This window comes from Vidua chalybeata, chromosome 18 (genome assembly GCF_026979565.1).
Source record: "Vidua chalybeata isolate OUT-0048 chromosome 18, bVidCha1 merged haplotype, whole genome shotgun sequence".
Classification (NCBI taxonomy): domain Eukaryota; kingdom Metazoa; phylum Chordata; class Aves; order Passeriformes; family Viduidae; genus Vidua; species Vidua chalybeata.
Window position 1 is genome coordinate 14,293,972 of NC_071547.1, and position 20,239 is coordinate 14,314,210.

Below are 20,239 nucleotides of genomic sequence, written 5' to 3' on the forward strand. Positions count from 1 at the left end.
TCTTAAGTACCAATCATTATATTTTCTTAGAGACAGATGGGACAAAATTCCATGAGAGAAAGAAAGAAAAGGAAAAAACACCAAACCCAAACACTCCCCTATTAAAGACGCAAGCAATTGCCATCACACAGAGCAGCTCCTGTGAGTACCGGTGTCAGTTTGGAGACAAATTCTGGGAGAAAAACGCTCTAAAATTAGTCTTTTTCTTTAAAGAGAGAGGGCTTCAATAACTCCCCTTTCTTCTGCCAATGAGAAAAATGGATACTGATATAAAATTTCAATAGCCAAACTGAATTGTATTTTTATATCTTTTTTTTTTTAAAGAAAGCAAGCAAGCAGCACTGGGTGGCTGGGGAGTCACTGCTCCACTAATGGCACACACCACTACAAGTTCACCAGAGTATATATACTGCTTTTAAGCCTACAAAGCATTTTCCAGTGTGCTTGTGTTAGTCCAAATCAGCAAATATCAATAAGCTGGGATCAGCAATTTCATAATCTTTCCAGGTGATAGTTGGCTTCCTGTCCTGCTTGTGGTTGTCTGGAGGGAGGCCTTTCACCGGTGTCTGCTACATAATTTTTGTCTGGTACTAGTGCCTCAAGCTTTTTATTATACATAAGCATTTAGTTGCTCTGTTGTAATATCCCTTAGCTTTACCAAAACTTCCTCTATTTTATTCTAAGCATCAGTTGTTTTTGCCACCTCATCTCTATACTCTACTATACTTCTTCTATTTTCTTGTTCGGTGCTTTATTTGGCTATTCGGTCAGAAAATTTCAAAACCGTTCTTTGTAGTTATCCCAGGGAACGTATCCACTTTCGACTGATTCCATTGCCAGTTGACACGAATCACAAAAACATTTTTCACAATACCTGGGGGTGAAAGTGAAAAAAAAAGAAATTTTTTATTAACAGTAGAAAAAAACCAATAAGGGTGCCCACAAAGCACAGGAGGAAAAAAAAGAAAAGGAAAAGGAAAAAAAAAAAGTTTAAATCCTTCAGCACACCCCCACCTTGCTGCATGGCCAAGGCAAAGATTGCAACCACCCTTCTTTGTCTATGGGGACGGGAGGAGAAAAGAGTTCACAGCTGTTGGATTTCTGGCATGGGTCTTCTTGCAGCAGCCAAAGTTGGTGGATTTAAATGTCCTTTCTCGTGTCGGTTCAGCTCCTTCGAGGTCTCAGGTTTGGGGTGGTCCTGCTGGCTCCCAGGAGAGCTGAAGCAAGGAAAAAAAAAAAAAAAAAGCCAAACCAGTTCACAGAAAAATAAACAAATTGCCGAGACGATTCCTGGTACAGCCTCCAGACTAGGGGAAGAGAAGGTGTCATGGGTTGGCGCTGGCGCGGTGCCAGTGCACCCATGAAAATATATCTTTTAACTTCACAAGAAAACTCACTTGGCTGTGAGTGCACGCCCAGGGGAGCTCTCTAGGGGTGGAGTGTCATAGGTTGACAAGGAAGTGAGTTTTCTCCTGAAGTTATAGCCAAACCAATCAGTGGTCCAATTTGAATATTGACACCTGGTGTAACCACTGAAGACATGGACACACCTCTCAGAACACAGGGGTTAAGAGCACAGAATGCCCAGGGGAACTTTCTCTTTAGTTCCACTCAGTGAAGAGTTCAGACCTCCACTGGCCTAGCCACAAGCTGGGCGGGGGAGGGGAAGCCATGCGGCCTAGGAGAGGTAGGCCAGGAGCCCTGGACAGGGAAAGGGGGTGAAGGGAATGGAACCGGGCTGGCCCCTGCAGGACGGAGGGGTGGAGAAACACTGAGATGTCCCGGGCAGCCCTCCCAGAGAGAGGGAGCGCTTGGGCCACCTTGAAATTTGGTATCATGTGCCAGCATACTGCCAGCAGAGGAGAAAGAGAAGGAGGGGGAGGAAGGTGCCCAGCCATGGGAGTCCTGTGCAGGCTGCTGTGAGATTTCAGGCGTCCTGGGGGCAGCAGAGCCCGAGACTTTAACCCTTTCTTGGACCAAAAAACTTTGCAAAACAACTAATCCTCCTTGATCTGAAAGAGAAGGGAGACAGCCTGGGGCCTGAGATGTCAGAAGAAGATGGGAAAGAATCCTAGGTGGGAAGAGATGATGGAGTAGCCTTTGGCTGGACTTTTTCTAGTATAGCCATAGACTGAACAATTTTCCTGTGATACAGAGACTGCATTTAGGGGGATGCAATGGCTTGAGCCAAGAGAGCGACCTGCTTCAGTGACTGCCAGTGCAGGAGTGAGAGTGACCTGCTGGGGTGATGTCATGTGCAAGAGTGAAGTGAACACAGAAAGATGAGGAGGGTGTGGTGGTGTCCTCTGTCTTTAGGGAAGAAGATCTCTGTTCTCAAGACCCTCGGCCCCAGGGGAGGAGAAAATGGGGGGGACTGTTGTCCCAAAATGAGAAATTGTTGTTTTTTGGTACTTGGCAAAGCATCCTTAAAAGGAACCCTATAAGCAGTTTTGGTCCATGGATGGTGGCGAGAGCACTGTGACCTGGAAGGAGGATGTCACGATGGCAGATTTTCTCCGGGCAGTGCCATGTGTGACATGGAAACATAAGAGGTTTCAACTGTGTTTTCTGTGGGAGACTATGGTACAAGAGGGACTCCTCTCTCCCTTGATGAACTGAGAATTGATTATCTGAGAGGTGGTAACTTGATTGAGAATCCAAGGTTTTGTCTCACTGTGCTTTGGTGGAAATAGGGTAGGAGGAGGAGAAATGTTTTGGAAGGTTTTCATTCTGTTTTCCTGTGTGTTCCTTTTTTACAGTGTAGGTTAATAAAGTTTTTTCTTTATTTCTAAGCTTGAGCCTGCTCTGCTCTGTTTCTGGTCACATCTCACAGCAGCCATTTGAGAAAAATACATTTTCATGGGTGCACTGGCACTGCACCAGCACCAACCCATGACAGAAGGGAAAAACCCTTTTGCTGGGGGGCGGGGGGGTGTGGGGTGTGGAAACAACAATCCAACAAAAGGAACAATGTAGCGTCCTGGTCCACACTGTCAGGAGAACCCAGGGAGAGAGCTTGAACAGAGCCCCCACAGGAACCCAAGGCTCCCCACCCCACCTCTGGATCCATATTAAAGCTGCAGCACTCATTTTCTGGACATAAAGCAGACGATTAGGGAATAAAGCATCATCATAAAATCACCCAAAGACAGTACCAAATTCCCCAAAAGACAAGACGCGTTGGAGGAAGGCACAATGAGTGAGGTTGCCTTGTGTGCTAGTCACTTGCCTTTTTCTGTCTTTCCTCTGAACACTCCTTACCAGGTGATTCCCTGTAGAAATGAATGGTGACTAATCAGACTAGTGATCAGATGCAAGGCTCTGGGCAGAAAGAAAGTTGGCCAGAGTTAGAGAAAAGCAGCTTCTTGCATGTGAGCAAAAAGAAATAGCCCTTTTCCAGAGCTGTGTGTGGAGGGGTGAAGGAGAATGGCCACCTCTGCTGTGTGCTTGGATTATAGGTGAGAGCTGGGTCTTTTGGGTGCAGAAGAATACTTTGTGAAAAGCCTTTCTTCAGCCACAAGAAGCTTTTCTTGTCCATCGGCATCTGATTTCTTTGCAGGCCTTAGTGAGGGAGTAACTCGACCACAAAGGGTCCTGTTTCCCCTGCAGAAGCTTTGTGTAGCCTGGCAGCAACCAGCCAGTGTCAGGGTGGGGGGAGCTCCAGAACTTGGACAACACCTGCTTCATAAGCTTTGTCTTGCAGCATTTGATATACACTCTGTCACTGGCCAGTGCCACTTGCTCTCCTAGAGGCAGAGCTGGTCCTATGAGTCCTTGCTCGGTCAGCTCTGAGGGATGGAAAACCAGCAGTGACTCTAGGAAGATAGCTTCTAGAGAAAAAGTGAGACCTATCTTTGGGTGTTATGTTCAGAAAAGGTTTGGCAGAGCATAGGGAGCATGTTGTTTGATTTCATAAACTCATGGAATCCCAGTTTGGAATGGACCTCAAGGATCCAGCACCAGCCTTTCCTGGCAAAAGCACAATCTAGACAAGACTGGTCCAGCACCCAGTCCAGCTGAATCTCAAAAGCATCCAATGTTAAGGAATCCACTACTTCCCTGGGGTGATTATTCCAGTGGCTGATTGTTCTCATTGTGGAAAATTTTCCTCTGCTTCCTCCCCAGGAGTAACTTGCATGCATAAACGTGCCATGCTCAAAGTTTCAGGGAAGGTCATTCCTAGCTTCCTGTGACTGATGAAGTGCATTTGAAAGGATGTTGTCATTTGGATTTCCCGCTGTTGCCAGAAAGATGCTAAAATGGGGGACATGGGCATCCTGGATCCTCAGCATTGCTTCGCACCTTGTTTCTGTAGTGCCCTGCCACTGTGCTAAGTGACATGGTTAGTCACTGGTGAATGATGAAGAGGGGGGGAAAAACCCGAACCAAACCACCTCTGAAAAGACACATCAGGTGGCACCATACAAAATCAATCAGAAAATGGTGTGGGATTCTATTAAAAGATGGAATTTTACGGAGGAAAAAAAATCATTCCTTGTTTGTTAAGGAACGATTTTCAACATTTTACAACAAGTAAAACCGTATAAAAGAAAGACCTTGTAAAACATAGTTCAGGCCTTGCTATTCTAAGTAAGCTAGCCTGTTAAGTTCCCATAAGAAAATAATTATAAGAATGAGAATCAGTTTGCATAACAATCTATTCTTGCAAGAAAACAGTTTGTACATACAAAAATAAGAAGTCCATCCCGTGAGAATCCGTGAAGAAAGAATGTAAAAACATCTAGAAAGAAAAAAGTTTGATGGACATGTACACCAGCCATTACCAACCAATGAACTGTTCACTGGATTGCTGGCCAACTAAATTCAAACACAATGCCTTCTGATACCACATAAAAATGAGCTGTGTGCAATAAAAATTCGGCTATTCTGCACAAAGAAAGAGGTGTCTTGTCTGTATCAATTGCAACAAACCCCTTGATATTTTGGCTGTGATTCTAGTTCTAGATGCAATAAGCCTTGATCGTCACAAAGCCACCGACAACCAGACTGGAGAACACAGAGATGTGTTGGTGCCTTTTCTGCCCAGGAGAGGGAAAGGCCAGGACCTTTCTGCCCTCACACCTTTTGTGTGGGATCAATCCCTGCACGTGTTCAAATTTTGGAGGTAGTATCTGAATTTGGGAGGTGGGCTCATGAAGGAGAAGGACAGTGCCTTCCAAATTGTTTGAAACCCCTTTTTGGGATCAGGTTGGTAGGGAAATTTTGAAACAGGGAGACCCCTCCCTCTCAAAATTTACCTATTTGTCCCTCCAAATTCGTGATATTATTAAAAATAACTATGAAGCACCACCACAGCCATCGCTAGATAGATCAATCCCCAACTGTGACCCCAGTTCTACAAATCCTATTCCTCTTTCCTTTCCCTCTACCCCAAAACCGGGAATTCTTAGACGAGCATCCCGGCTAAGCCTGCAGGATTCTTCTGGCTCCTTTAAAAATTCCCGGGACCCCTGTCAGAACAGTGCAGGCCACACTGCTCTGAATCCTTCCCCTATCCCTATATCCCCACTCTGTTCAGCCCCATCCAATGTTAGTTTTAATTTTCCTGACCCTGTTTCTCAAAAAATTCCTTCCCCTCGGAGGCACAAAATGGCAGCCGCCATGTGGTGGCTCCAGCCATGTGCTCTCTTCACCATGTGGCACAAGATGGCGGCGGCCAACATACAGGCTTCTCCCAACATACAGGCTCCTTCTTCCCACAATCCTTTTCGCGTTCCTTCCCGAAACCTCTTCCGGTCTCCAAACCCTCCCCCCGATCCCTCCTCCCCTAATGAATCATGCATGTCCTTGCCCTTCGACTCCACCCCTTGGGGGAGTTCGTCACCAGCCACTCCCCTGGTGCTGACTCAGCTCCCTCCACCCCCTCCCCCGATCCCCGCAACCTCTCTCCCGGTTCCCACGGTCCGGGCTCTGGGTGGGGGGGGGGGGGGGTGGGGGGTGGGAGCCGTGACCCGCCTCATTCCCTGCCTACCTTCACCGCTAAGCTAAGCCTAGCAGGAGAGTCAGGCAAGGGAGCTTGGCCGGAGTTCGAGTGTAAGGCTCGGCAGGACGTTCGACCTTACCTCGGCAGGGAGACCAAGCTTCCTAAGCCTAGTAAGAAGGTTAGGCAAAAGGCCAAGTAAGAGTTTGGGCTGGACTTAGCAGGGGTACAAGCCTAGAAAGTCCATCAAGAAGTTCAAAACTTAGGCCAAAGAGCAAAAGAACAGAAAACAATAGATGAGAGTGTGACTAGTGATTGTCCTGGCCAAGAGACAATGTAAAGTGCCAAGAGGGTAGGACCAAGAGTGGGAATTTAGTTAAAAGAGATTAAGTTTAGTCAAGTGATTCAGAATGCTAAGTTGGGAGGGGCCAGATGACCTTTAGCTGCCTGACAGTATATTCCATTTTAGATAGAAGCACCATTTAAGGTATATATTTTTTTGGTTTTGAGGCCTGAAAATGGGAAGAGGTTATAGTAAAGGAGCAAATCCTTCCAAAGCAAAGAGAATTCCCCCTAACAGCCCCTTGGGGCAACTGTTAGACCAATGGGATTCTCGGGAGACCACAAAGGGTCTAGACAAGAGTAAGATGATACATTACAGTATAGAAGTATGGCCGAAGTTAGAATTACAGGGAGAGTGGCCACGGTATGGAACCCGAGATCAGTGGATGTGTAATCAGTTAAACCAACACAAAACAAAACAAAACAAAAACAAACAAACAAACAAACAAAACAAACCCAAAAACCAAAAAAAAAAAACAAAAAAAGTGCAAGAGGACCTTGATATAGAACAACTATCTTATGCAGCTTGCTGGCTGGAGAATTCTATAAATAATGAGACTGAGAATATGCAAGTTACAAAGAAATAGAGAGGAAGACAAAGAGAATAGAGAGGGGGAGACTAGAAAAATAAAGGAAGGGGACCCCCTCGATTACCTGCCCCCTTCTGCTCCTGTTACTTCTCCAACAGTTTCCGCAGTTGGTCCTTCAGCCCCTCCTATTGAGTCCCTGATTTCTTTCCCCCGTTTTCCCACCTCTGTTCCATCGTCCCTTCCCCTAGTTTCCTCAACCATCTCCCCAACTCCCTCTTCTCCTTCTCCAGCTGGAGTTTCCTTGCCTCCTCCCACTTGGGAGCTGAGGCCACCCTTGCCCAGTGTTGGTTCACCACCTGGCATGCCCCCTGGCCTCCAGGGTCTGTCTCCACTACTATTTCCCTGCCTGGTGTCTTAGAAAAAGGGCCGTATTGTAGCACCCAATCCAAAGCACCAAGGGTGGAGGGGCTCTTTCCCCTTAGAGGGATTCCTATGGGTAGAGCAGCTGGGGGAATTAGGTTTGTGGATGCACCTTTGGCAGCTTCCGAAGTGCGGGGATTTGGGAAAGAGCTAAGAAATTTAGTGGAAGACCCCGTTGGAATATCTAGCCAGTTGGACTGATTTCTAGGGCTGAGTATTTGTACCTGGGGAGACCTGAGCTATTCTAAGCATTCTGTTCTCTCCAAGAGAGGTCCAGATGATCCGAGCGGCAGGGGTGAAGATATGGGAAAGAGAGGGTGGACTGGGGCCCCAAGGGAACCAGGGGATGCCCTTGGTGGACCCCAACTGGAGTCCCAGCCAGCAAGAAGGTAGGCAAAACATGGGAGACTATAGGGCCCTCATGATAAGAGGGATCAAAGAGTATCCCTAGGGGAAGCAACACAAAATTGGCCTTTGATGGTACTCAGGAGAAGGATGAGACCCCGGCAATTTGGCTTAACCGACTAAAACGAAATTTCCAGTTGTATTCAAATATAGACCCAGATAGCCCAGAGGGTCAAGTCCTCTTAAAGGTCTAGTTTGTCACCAAATCCTGGCCCGATATTAGACAAAAACTAGAAAAGATAGAGGACTGGCAAGAAAAGAACATGAATGAGTTGCTCAAAGAAGCCCTAAGAATGTATTTAAGCGGGAAAGATAAAAAAAAAAAGCCAATAGCCTACCTCTCAAAACTACTAGACCCAGTAGCCAGAGGATGGCCAACTTGCCTGCAAGTAATCACAGCAGCTATCCTGATAAAAGAAGCCCAAAAGTTGATCCTGCAAGGGAAAACTAAAGTACAGACATTTACTAGTGATCGTGGATCACCTCACTCACTGGGTGGAGGCTTTCCCAACCAAAAAGGAAACTGCGCAGGAAGTTGCAAGAATAATCTTAGAAAACATACCACGATATGGGCTAGTCAATAACATTGACTTGGACCGAGGTCCACGTCAATAACGTTGACTTGGACCGAGGTCCACATTTTGTCGCTCAAACTTTACATCAAGTAACAAAAGCCCTGGGGATAAGGTGGAGGTTGCACACCCCATGGCATCCTCAAAGCTCTAGAAGAGTGGAAAGGATGAATAGAACTCTTAAAAATGTGTTAAATAAATTAATTGAAGAAACAAAGATGAATTGGCTCAGGTGTTTACCTCTCATTCTCTTGTGCATCAGAACCAGACCTCGGTCCGACATAGGGGTCCTCTCCCTATGAAATAATGTTTGGACTCCCTTTTTTTTAATCACCCCTTTCAGTACAGCAGATTATCTGAAAGGGGAGGCAGCAACTCAGAAATATTTAGAGGTCATAGGAAAATCCCTAGAAGGCCTCCGAAAGAAGGGGTATCTCTCCGAAACTTCCCCTCTGGACGCCAATGCCCACAACATCAGTCCTGGGGATAGGGTGTTGATAAAGTCCTGGAACACTACCACTCCATTAACCCCCAAATTCGAAGGACCTTTCCAGGTGCTACTCACCACACACACTGTGGTGCGGACCCAAGAAAAAGGCTGGACCCACGTCACCAGAGTCAAAGGACCAGTGCCAACCCCAGACGCCAGACCAGACCCAACAGTGTCACCCGCCTCTTCTTGTGCATGGACAGTAATTAAGAAACCAGAGGACTTAAAATTAACTTTAAAGAAGACTTGCTAGAGGCTGATATACAGTAAGGTGTTAATAACTGTTTCTGAGTTAAAGTACCATAGAAAAGGTTTAAGTACTTGGTAATTGTTTAATAAGACTAAGTGTTCTTTAGCCAAAGGAGTTAACTGAAAAAAAAATTTAATTAGAATATTATTAAGTCTTACTTGGTTTCTAAAGAACACGAGAATTACCATCAGACATGAGTAAAAGCATACAAATGCCAAAAGAAGTGAGCCCTCAAAAGCCAAAGACGGAGGGATTTGTAATTAACAGTTTCCACGTGTTCCCCAGAGATGCGGGCAGGGCCTTCCTAGTTCCCATGGCAACACTAAAAAAACTACTAACTCTAGCTAAGTACTGATATTGAAATGCTAATTAGCTAATTGCTCTGTTTGTTTTCTCTAAACTACCTGGAGATAACTGGCCTCCCACCCCTCCACACTGCCATTCTGGGACTAACATGCAAATAAAAACCCCTTAGAATCATGGGAGTATTTTTAGGAGATAAAAAGGACTATAAATCAAAAACTGAACACAGTAGAGGAGTCTAGACAAATGCCCTAGCTGAGGAAGAGGGAAACACATCCCCTGATTGACTTTTACCCGTTGCCATCATCTAAGAAAGAATAGACTAGGTTAGGCTGTGAGAAGCAGGGAGACAGAAGCAGAGAGAGAGAGAGAGCCCTGATGCTGCCACCACAGGAGGAGTGGGGACAGCTGTTGTTCTGGACTTCAGCAACAGACTCTACACACCACGCCTTCTCACCCTCTGGCCACCAGTGTGCCACAAGGAAAGAAGAAAGGACAGCTGCCGCTGCGCTGGACTTCAGTGACAGACTCTGCACGCCTCCTTCCTTTCGGCCGCCTGGGAAAGCTACAACTGCGGGGGTGAGCTCTGCATCGAGCCCCCTGCCCAGCTGATCTTTTTAATAAAGAGCTGAACATTAATAATAAAGGCATTAGCCCTGTTCATTTCACTGACCTCAACATTTCCAAACTTTGCAGGATTTCTCCAAAACTACAGATGTCAGACACTAGGAACCTCTGTGACCTTAAAGCCCCAAACCCCAGCTCTAAGTAGATCCCCAGAGCCCGGGGAAATGACTTCTTTTTCCCATGGAAAACGGCCTCTCTTTGCAGCCACTCGCACTGGCCCACAGTGGCATCCTGACCTCAATATTTGCAAACATTGCAGGATTTCTCCAAAACTGTCTCCTGCAGTGCTGCCAGTGCCCCCTCCAGTGCTCCCAAGTGTGCCTCGCTGCTCTCCAGCGCCCCCCCCTTCCAGTGTTTCCCAGTCTCTCCACTTGGATGGTGGCACTTCACTGGGCAGTGACATCCCAGCAGGCATCAATGGTCCCGTGGGTGATCATTGCTCCCCAGGCACCTCTCCCTCTTGGTTCCATACCACCTGTGCCAGGAAATGCACTCTGGAGATCTCTCAGATGTCTGGATTCTCCTGTCAGGTACCAGGGGAAGTTGGGGGGCTTGGGGGGCTGGCACAGGTCCCACATGAGGACCAGGGCTTGTGAAGGAGCCTCACCTGCCTGTTCCTCCTGAAGAGCAGGTACCTGCAAACATGGCACCCACCTTGGGCTATTCTGCTGCTCAGTCCCACCCTGAGCAGGAGGCAAAGAGGCAAACCCACCTCCTCACCCTCCTGAAGAGCCCATGTCCCCCCACAAGGCCCCCCTCCTTGTCCCAGCCCCCGTGGTCCCAGCCGTTACACAGCTTCATCACCAGGCCTAGGCCACTCAGTCCAGGTGGGAACAGAGGTATTTATTTTGTATCCACAGGTGGACCTCAGCAGGTGAGCAGCCTCCCAGCCCCATCACCAGCAGCCTCTGCTGCAGCCACAGCTCCAGCCCCAACCCTTCATGCGCTGGACCAGCACTTGGAGCTGAGGTGAGAGGGAGAGAGAGAAAGAGAGGTGTCCGATCAAACAGGCAGGCAGAAGGCAGAGAATTTCTGCAAGATTGGCTCAGGCCACCTGGGATCAGATCACGTCAAGGCGTCCATGGAGATGCCTCTGGTGATTTCCCAACCCGTGAGAAGGTCCCTGGTGCACCTGAGGCAAAGCCAGGTTGGTCTGAGACTTTGGGTGTCCCATACCGATGTCCCACTCAGGACAAGGTGTTGTGGGGTAGGACTCTGCCAGGGAAGGACATGCTCTCAGGTTTGGGAAGGGGACGGCCTGCCATCAAGGTCCCTCTGTCGTCAGCCAGGACTTTTCTGTCCTACATGGGAAGCCGATGCTGAGTGTCCAGGTAGGTGCCAGGGGAGTCTAGACCTAGCACCACTTCTGTCCCCCGGGGCTGCCTCAGCGGAGGAACGTGGGAAATTTCATTCCTGTGGAGTTACCTGCAGAACTGCCTCTGCTGCTCCTGCCGCCCCTGCCGCCGCCGGTTGTTCTCAGCCAAAAACATGAAGATGTTCCTCTGTGTCTGATGTGGCTCCAGCCCATGGAGCACCTGGATGGCTCGTGGGGTAAGGTGTCTGCAACAACAGGGAATCATCATCCCAGAGCTGCCAGCTGCCTCTCCCCTCACCCTACCCTGCGCCCACACAGACCCACATCCACCCACCTGGTCCCGCATTCACCCACCTGGTCCCAGGCTGGAATATCTCTGCCATTTTCTCTGTGGGGAGGGGGGTTCTAGCCGTCCCCCGCCTCACAGTGACCCCCTTTCTTGGGGGCTGGGATGGACAGTGCAGAGCCCAAGCACCTCCAATGCCAAATACCTGCCAAGGAGGGGACACTCTCAGCAAACCAGAGATGCCACTTCACAGAAGACCGCTGGAAAAGTGGGAGCCAGGAGACTTGGCACCCCACCATGGCTGATGGCTGCTTTTGCCTCCCAGAGTTCTCCCTTGTGGAACATATAGGTAAATCCCTGCCCTGCACCTGGGCGACCTCCAACTGCATCCCTGGGACACCCATCTCTCTGAGTCCTAAGAGTCCACTTGAAGCCTCAGGACACCCTAATCCCATCTGAGACCCCTCTCTTAATCTGGATCCCCAGGGACTCCTATCACGTGGGGTCCTAAGAGTCCCCCCCAGTCCCCAGGGACTACCCCCAAACTAGCCTAGGAGTGCCCAAAATCCCCCTGGGACACCCTAAGCCCTCAAGAAGCATCCAGCCCCTCTCCAAGGGACCTGTCCCATGCCTCATCAGTCCTTTGTAGTCCCTCCTGACCTTCAATTCCACCCTCTGTGCCCCTGTCCCAGAGGGGTTCTATGGGCAGCCAGGGTGACCTGACACAGAGGGTCTCTGCCCCTACCTGCGGCATCTGTTGGTCCTCCCCAGCAGCCCAGGCTTCCCATGCTGCCCATTCCACCTTCTGTTCTCTCCAGTGGGAGTTCCCATGCTCCCATTCTGCATACAGCTGCGAGATCTCCTGGAAGTGTCAGGCATGATTAGGCTCAGCTTTTGAGGGGCTTCCTTCAGGTCTGATCTATCTGGCACAAACCTGCAGTGCTCTTTGGCAGTTCTCAGAAGCCAAGAGTGTGATGTCAGGCCTGGCTGAAGGAGCTAACTCCTGCCCACCTGCCTCCCTCATCCTCGGAGAGCTGGCTGGGCATGGGGCGAGCACACTGCAGAAATACCAGCAGTCATCAGCATGAGTGTGGGGCAGATAGGGAACCTGTTTCCCTCGGGGCCTCAGGTGTTCAGGAGAAGTTGGGAGCTAGGGCTGTTCCCGTGGACTTTCCTACACAGTCCAAGTGTCTGAGGGGGATTTCACCCAGGGTGCAAGGATCCCTCCAAACCATTGCCATGAGAGTTTCACCTGGCAGGTGGCTTTGACCTTGGCTCTTGCTGCCTCATGCCTGGCCTCTGGTATGGTAGCACAAGGAGGGAAAACTTTCCAGGATGCTCTTGTTCCCCTGGGAAAGGAGGAAGCTCTTGGGAGCAGTCTGTGAGGTTGTGTGGTCACAGGATGTGATCACCCCATGTGTGACAGAGCAGCAGGAACCCATTCCATACCTGTTCTGACCCTGTGTTTCTCTGCAGCCTTTGTATGTTGGGTGGAAAAAGCATCGGACACAGCGAGCTGAAACCTGGAATCACAGAACGACAATATCCTGAATTGGAAGGGACCCACAAGAATAAGTGAGGCCAACTCCAGAAGCAAATGATGCCACAGGCTTGAGGAATGGCAGAGTCCACACTCTTCAGGCAATGAAGGAACCAGAAAATCAACAAGGAAATGCACTCACCTGGGGAACATGTGGGCCTGTGCAGCCTGCACCCCCTGAGCAGTGGTCACTCCATTGCTGACACCAGAACCCGGCATACTTAGCCTCTGCAGAGTGACAGGGAGCTGTCAGGAAATTCCATGGAGAAAGCAGACAGGTCTCCTGCTCCTATAGGAGCCACTTCTCCAAATTCCTCTTCCCAAGTCTCATTCGTGAACATCATGGAATCAAAGAACCAATAAGATTGGAAGAACCCTTGGAGGCTGACAAGTCCAACAGTGGCCACATCCACATGTCTCTTAAATCCCTCCAGGGATGACGAGTCCACCACTGCCCTGGGCAGCCTGTTCAGGGGTGGACAGCCTCTTACATTAAATTTTCCCTAAAATCCCACCTAAACCTCTCCTGGTGCAATTTGTCTTTTGTTATCTGGGAGAACAGGCTCACCCCAACCTGGCTTCACCCTCCTTTCATGCAGATGCAGAGAGCAAAAAGGTCCCCCCAAAACTCCTTTTCTTCAGGCTTTTCTTCCTCATGAGACTTGTACTTCAGACCTTTTCCCAACCTCTCTGCCCTTCTCTGGGCACTCTCCAGCACTTCAATGCCCCCCAGATTCCAGCTCACTGTGAGCAGCAGAGCCACCCAGGTGTCCTGAATCTCCAGTCCTGTAATGCAGCTGCAGTGGAACTGCATGCACAGGACATTGTCCTGGCAGGACAGGATGCCAATATTCTCAAAGGCGAACGTGGGGCGCTGCCTGTCCCTCAGCTGGAAGGAGTACAAGAGAATGGTCTCCTCCACACAGCCCCTCACCACGTCGGGTGGGAGGGAATTGGTCTGGGACAACCACCAGTAATCCAATGGCATGATCATGATGTCACCTGCAAAGAATAGAGCATTCTCACTACCACAGCTGAGCAAATTTTCACATGGGATTCATGGCAAAATGTCAGAAAGACAGGTTTGGTCTGGGGGCAACTCAAGCTGTCCTCCAACTTTGGAGGCGATTCCCCCCTCCCCAAAGAGCAGAGCACACACAGTCCCTCCAAATGTGGAGCTAGATCCCTTCTCACCAGGGATCATCACTGCTGGGAACACCAGCTCCCGTAGACAGGACATGTCCATGTCCAGCTGGAACACGGGTCTTCGAACCACATACACCTCTTCTGTGCTGTTGACTTGCTCACAGACCACAGCAAAGGTCCCAAGACCTGGGACAAGAACTCCCTGCCCAGGAAGAAAACAAAACAGTTGAGATAGCTGTCACATCACAGACCTTTGAATCTAGGGGTTAAACTCAAGGCTCCTTTACTACTCTAGCTGGTGCAAAGGAGAAATCCCCACCAGCTATTCTCAAGAGGTGAAAGATCACATAAAAGGCAAAAATACAGTAAACTAAGGAAACTTTGGCAAAAGAATAAATACACTAACAAATTCAACATAAAACCAATTATCAATCACCCCATTACTTAGCATTTAGCCAAAAAGGTTCCATGAAAAGAGGATTAGAAGGAGAGACAGAAAAGGTACAGCAAAACACACATATAGCTACCAGCTCCTGGGTTCCCCCCAGAGTCTCAGACATGCTGCCTACCTTGTGGTCAGCCTGTTTTAAGTACTTGGGCCTTTGTGGGCCCATGCCCCAGGTGGGACTGCTGGCCACTCAACTAGAGGGCAGGTTAGCACCGCCCCCTAGGTGCTATGATTGACAGCCCAGCTGCAGGCTGGGGGCTTCATTATGCAAAGCCTGGCCTGCCCCTCCCACCAGACACAGACACTGGCATTACAAGTGGAAGACGTCTCGAGACATTGTTCTAATCCAGTCTCTGACAAACGGAAATGTGAAAACTGGGGGAAAAACCCTGTTCTCAATTTTTTTACTTTCCCTCTTCAAAATATTCACCAAAATTCTTCAGCTAAAGAAGAACCCAAGCCATTCCAAACCAGGGAAAGATTCCCAGGGATGATCCTTGGCATGGACCCAGCAGGATCCTGTATCTCTCTGCTAGGTCTCTCCACCCCTGGCAGATCAGGGCACACTAAGGTGAGCTCTCTCAGGGTGGTGCCATGACGCATCTCTCGGGGAGGGGGACCACAGGGGTCCAAGACACCAGCCAACCTTGTCCAGCTTCATCTGTCGTAGGATGTAGGCAGACACGACATCCCAGATATCCACTACCTCTGGAAAGTACCAGAAAGAGGTGTCAGGTTGCACTCGTGGCATTTTGGGGAGCTCTGTGGAGTGATAGATGGGACTTACAAAGAGCCTGGACTGGACTGTGCCCCTGGTTCCACTCCCCAGGGGAGCTGGGTTCCCTGTACTCCCCAGGCAGGGCTGGGGCAGAACTGGGGGTGTGAAAAGGCCTCAGAACCAGGGCTGTGGTAATCTAACCCCCAAAAGGAAATGGCAACTCAAAACCCAGCTGGCTCCTGAGAGCCCAGCAGGAACTGTGAGACCTCCCATAAGAGCCAGAACCTTGAGAGGTCACAGCTCCCACAGCTCGGAAGCTGGCCCAAACAGGGAGACATGCTGAGCCCATGGGACCCTCAGAGCAGCCCCAACCCTGTCCAACCCTCCTTCTGGCCCCTGGGGGGCTGCCAAAACCCTTACCTTTGGTGGAGAGACGCAGGAGTGTGGGGAACAAGTAACTCTGCTTCTTGCTGATGCTGATGGTACAGCACCCCTCCATCTTGCTCTCCAAATTCCTCTCCAATCAGCCCCTGCCCTGCCTGTCCCTGAGGCCCCTCCCATTAAAGCTCCCACACCCACCAGAACAACCCCCCAACCCTGCTTGAGGCTACAGGCAGTGCCCAGCAGCCCCCAGTTGTTACCATGGGGAGTGCCACCTTGCAATGTCACTGGTAGCCTGGGGAGGTGCATTGTGATGTCAGCAGAAAGATGGCACCTTGGAGATGGGGAAGGGGGTTGTGGAAGGAAGAGTCTGTCCTGGCCCACCTCAGGTGTTGCCAGTTGTCAAGAGGTGTCATTGCTGCTGAGCTGGGCTGCCTTCCTAGAGAAAATCATAGCTAATAACCAAAACAAACATATAAAAATAAAAATTCATCAATAATATCTATTAAAAATGATGAAGAATAATCAATTTTCTGGGCTTTTTTCCAGCTGGACATGTCCTGTCTACGGGAGCTGGTGTTCCCAGCAGTGATGATCCCTGGTGAGAAGGGATCTAGCTCCACATTTGGAGGGACTGTGTGTGCTCTGCTCTTTGGGGAGGGGGGAATCGCCTCCAAAGTTGGAGGACAGCTTGAGTTGCCCCCAGACCAAACCTGTCTTTCTGACATTTTGCCATGAATCCCATGTGAAAATTTGCTCAGCTGTGGTAGTGAGAATGCTCTATTCTTTGCAGGTGACATCATGATCATGCCATTGGATTACTGGTGGTTGTCCCAGACCAATTCCCTCCCACCCGACGTGGTGAGGGGCTGTGTGGAGGAGACCATTCTCTTGTACTCCTTCCAGCTGAGGGACAGGCAGCGCCCCACGTTCGCCTTTGAGAATATTGGCATCCTGTCCTGCCAGGACAATGTCCTGTGCATGCAGTTCCACTGCAGCTGCATTACAGGACTGGAGATTCAGGACACCTGGGTGGCTCTGCTGCTCACAGTGAGCTGGAATCTGGGGGGCATTGAAGTGCTGGAGAGTGCCCAGAGAAGGGCAGAGAGGTTGGGAAAAGGTCTGAAGTACAAGTCTCATGAGGAAGAAAAGCCTGAAGAAAAGGAGTTTTGGGGGGACCTTTTTGCTCTCTGCATCTGCATGAAAGGAGGGTGAAGCCAGGTTGGGGTGAGCCTGTTCTCCCAGATAACAAAAGACAAATTGCACCAGGAGAGGTTTAGGTGGGATTTTAGGGAAAATTTAATGTAAGAGGCTGTCCACCCCTGAACAGGCTGCCCAGGGCAGTGGTGGACTCGTCATCCCTGGAGGGATTTAAGAGACATGTGGATGTGGCCACTGTTGGACTTGTCAGCCTCCAAGGGTTCTTCCAATCTTATTGGTTCTTTGATTCCATGATGTTCACGAATGAGACTTGGGAAGAGGAATTTGGAGAAGTGGCTCCTATAGGAGCAGGAGACCTGTCTGCTTTCTCCATGGAATTTCCTGACAGCTCCCTGTCACTCTGCAGAGGCTAAGTATGCCGGGTTCTGGTGTCAGCAATGGAGTGACCACTGCTCAGGGGGTGCAGGCTGCACAGGCCCACATGTTCCCCAGGTGAGTGCATTTCCTTGTTGATTTTCTGGTTCCTTCATTGCCTGAAGAGTGTGGACTCTGCCATTCCTCAAGCCTGTGGCATCATTTGCTTCTGGAGTTGGCCTCACTTATTCTTGTGGGTCCCTTCCAATTCAGGATATTGTCGTTCTGTGATTCCAGGTTTCAGCTCGCTGTGTCCGATGCTTTTTCCACCCAACATACAAAGGCTGCAGAGAAACACAGGGTCAGAACAGGTATGGAATGGGTTCCTGCTGCTCTGTCACACATGGGGTGATCACATCCTGTGACCACACAACCTCACAGACTGCTCCCAAGAGCTTCCTCCTTTCCCAGGGGAACAAGAGCATCCTGGAAAGTTTTCCCTCCTTGTGCTACCATACCAGAGGCCAGGCATGAGGCAGCAAGAGCCAAGGTCAAAGCCACCTGCCAGGTGAAACTCTCATGGCAATGGTTTGGAGGGATCCTTGCACCCTGGGTGAAATCCCCCTCAGACACTTGGACTGTGTAGGAAAGTCCACGGGAACAGCCCTAGCTCCCAACTTCTCCTGAACACCTGAGGCCCCGAGGGAAACAGGTTCCCTATCTGCCCCACACTCATGCTGATGACTGCTGGTATTTCTGCAGTGTGCTCGCCCCATGCCCAGCCAGCTCTCCGAGGATGAGGGAGGCAGGTGGGCAGGAGTTAGCTCCTTCAGCCAGGCCTGACATCACACTCTTGGCTTCTGAGAACTGCCAAAGAGCACTGCAGGTTTGTGCCAGATAGATCAGACCTGAAGGAAGCCCCTCAAAAGCTGAGCCTAATCATGCCTGACACTTCCAGGAGATCTCGCAGCTGTATGCAGAATGGGAGCATGGGAACTCCCACTGGAGAGAACAGAAGGTGGAATGGGCAGCATGGGAAGCCTGGGCTGCTGGGGAGGACCAACAGATGCCGCAGGTAGGGGCAGAGACCCTCTGTGTCAGGTCACCCTGGCTGCCCATAGAACCCCTCTGGGACAGGGGCACAGAGGGTGGAATTGAAGGTCAGGAGGGACTACAAAGGACTGATGAGGCATGGGACAGGTCCCTTGGAGAGGGGCTGGATGCTTCTTGAGGGCTTAGGGTGTCCCAGGGGGATTTTGGGCACTCCTAGGCTAGTTTGGGGGTAGTCCCTGGGGACTGGGGGGGACTCTTAGGACCCCACGTGATAGGAGTCCCTGGGGATCCAGATTAAGAGAGGGGTCTCAGATGGGATTAGGGTGTCCTGAGGCTTCAAGTGGACTCTTAGGACTCAGAGAGATGGGTGTCCCAGGGATGCAGTTGGAGGTCGCCCAGGTGCAGGGCAGGGATTTACCTATATGTTCCACAAGGGAGAACTCTGGGAGGCAAAAGCAGCCATCAGCCATGGTGGGGTGCCAAGTCTCCTGGCTCCCACTTTTCCAGCGGTCTTCTGTGAAGTGGCATCTCTGGTTTGCTGAGAGTGTCCCCTCCTTGGCAGGTATTTGGCATTGGAGGTGCTTGGGCTCTGCACTGTCCATCCCAGCCCCCAAGAAAGGGGGTCACTGTGAGGCGGGGGACGGCTAGAACCCCCCTCCCCACAGAGAAAATGGCAGAGATATTCCAGCCTGGGACCAGGTGGGTGAATGCGGGACCAGGTGGGTGGATGTGGGTCTGTGTGGGCGCAGGGTAGGGTGAGGGGAGAGGCAGCTGGCAGCTCTGGGATGATGATTCCCTGTTGTTGCAGACACCTTACCCCACGAGCCATCCAGGTGCTCCATGGGCTGGAGCCACATCAGACACAGAGGAACATCTTCATGTTTTTGGCTGAGAACAACCGGCGGCGGCAGGGGCGGCAGGAGCAGCAGAGGCAGTTCTGCAGGTAACTCCACAGGAATGAAATTTCCCACGTTCCTCCGCTGAGGCAGCCCCGGGGGACAGAAGTGGTGCTAGGTCTAGACTCCCCTGGCACCTACCTGGACACTCAGCATCGGCTTCCCATGTAGGACAGAAAAGTCCTGGCTGACGACAGAGGGACCTTGATGGCAGGCCGTCCCCTTCCCAAACCTGAGAGCATGTCCTTCCCTGGCAGAGTCCTACCCCACAACACCTTGTCCTGAGTGGGACATCGGTATGGGACACCCAAAGTCTCAGACCAACCTGGCTTTGCCTCAGGTGCACCAGGGACCTTCTCACGGGTTGGGAAATCACCAGAGGCATCTCCATGGACGCCTTGACGTGATCTGATCCCAGGTGGCCTGAGCCAATCTTGCAGAAATTCTCTGCCTTCTGCCTGCCTGTTTGATCGGACACCTCTCTTTCTCTCTCTCCCTCTCACCTCAGCTCCAAGTGCTGGTCCAGCGCATGAAGGGTTGGGGCTGGAGCTGTGGCTGCAGCAGAGGCTGCTGGTGATGGGGCTGGGAGGCTGCTCACCTGCTGAGGTCCACCTGTGGATACAAAATAAATACCTCTGTTCCCACCTGGACTGAGTGGCCTAGGCCTGGTGATGAAGCTGTGTAACGGCTGGGACCACGGGGGCTGGGACAAGGAGGGGGGCCTTGTGGGGGGACATGGGCTCTTCAGGAGGGTGAGGAGGTGGGTTTGCCTCTTTGCCTCCTGCTCAGGGTGGGACTGAGCAGCAGAATAGCCCAAGGTGGGTGCCATGTTTGCAGGTACCTGCTCTTCAGGAGGAACAGGCAGGTGAGGCTCCTTCACAAGCCCTGGTCCTCATGTGGGACCTGTGCCAGCCCCCCAAGCCCCCCAACTTCCCCTGGTACCTGACAGGAGAATCCAGACATCTGAGAGATCTCCAGAGTGCATTTCCTGGCACAGGTGGTATGGAACCAAGAGGGAGAGGTGCCTGGGGAGCAATGATCACCCACGGGACCATTGATGC

General features: G+C 50.6%; 2 protein-coding genes across 11 annotated transcripts; one reads left to right on the forward strand and one right to left on the reverse strand.

Annotated features, from left to right (window-relative positions):
• Positions 1-693: 693 nt before the first annotated feature.
• Positions 694-15,927, reverse strand: LOC128797376 (coiled-coil domain-containing protein 81-like). 7 transcript variants are annotated; one of them, XM_053959852.1, is made up of 13 exons: positions 15,754-15,927; positions 15,262-15,323; positions 14,216-14,369; positions 13,767-14,023; positions 13,164-13,249; positions 12,931-13,004; positions 12,734-12,848; positions 12,416-12,539; positions 12,227-12,343; positions 11,550-11,686; positions 11,306-11,440; positions 1,015-1,217; positions 694-874 (listed from the first exon to the last, which is right to left on the reverse strand). In XM_053959852.1, the coding sequence occupies exons 1-12, from the start codon at positions 15,830-15,832 to the stop codon at positions 1,085-1,087; spliced, it is 1,473 nt and encodes a 490-aa protein (XP_053815827.1). In that variant the 5' UTR covers positions 15,833-15,927; the 3' UTR covers positions 694-874; positions 1,015-1,084. The 7 variants fall into 7 exon arrangements, with proteins under 7 accessions (XP_053815827.1, XP_053815830.1, XP_053815826.1 ...); XM_053959855.1 differs by having other exon boundaries at positions 13,956-14,023; positions 15,262-15,377; XM_053959851.1 differs by having other exon boundaries at positions 12,734-12,830; positions 15,262-15,377.
• Positions 15,928-16,244: 317 nt separating this feature from the next.
• Positions 16,245-19,828, forward strand: LOC128797234 (coiled-coil domain-containing protein 81-like). Of its 4 annotated transcripts, none has more exons than XM_053959609.1 (10): positions 16,245-16,315; positions 16,508-16,764; positions 17,282-17,367; positions 17,527-17,600; positions 17,683-17,797; positions 17,992-18,115; positions 18,188-18,304; positions 18,845-18,981; positions 19,091-19,225; positions 19,687-19,828. In XM_053959609.1, exons 1-10 carry the CDS (start codon positions 16,270-16,272, stop codon positions 19,709-19,711), a joined length of 1,116 nt encoding a protein of 371 aa, XP_053815584.1. In that variant the 5' UTR covers positions 16,245-16,269; the 3' UTR covers positions 19,712-19,828. The 4 variants fall into 4 exon arrangements, with proteins under 4 accessions (XP_053815584.1, XP_053815583.1, XP_053815585.1 ...); XM_053959608.1 differs by lacking the exon at positions 19,687-19,828 and adding an exon at positions 19,350-19,680; XM_053959610.1 differs by lacking the exon at positions 19,687-19,828 and adding an exon at positions 19,350-19,680 and having other exon boundaries at positions 17,701-17,797.
• Positions 19,829-20,239: the final 411 nt, after the last annotated feature.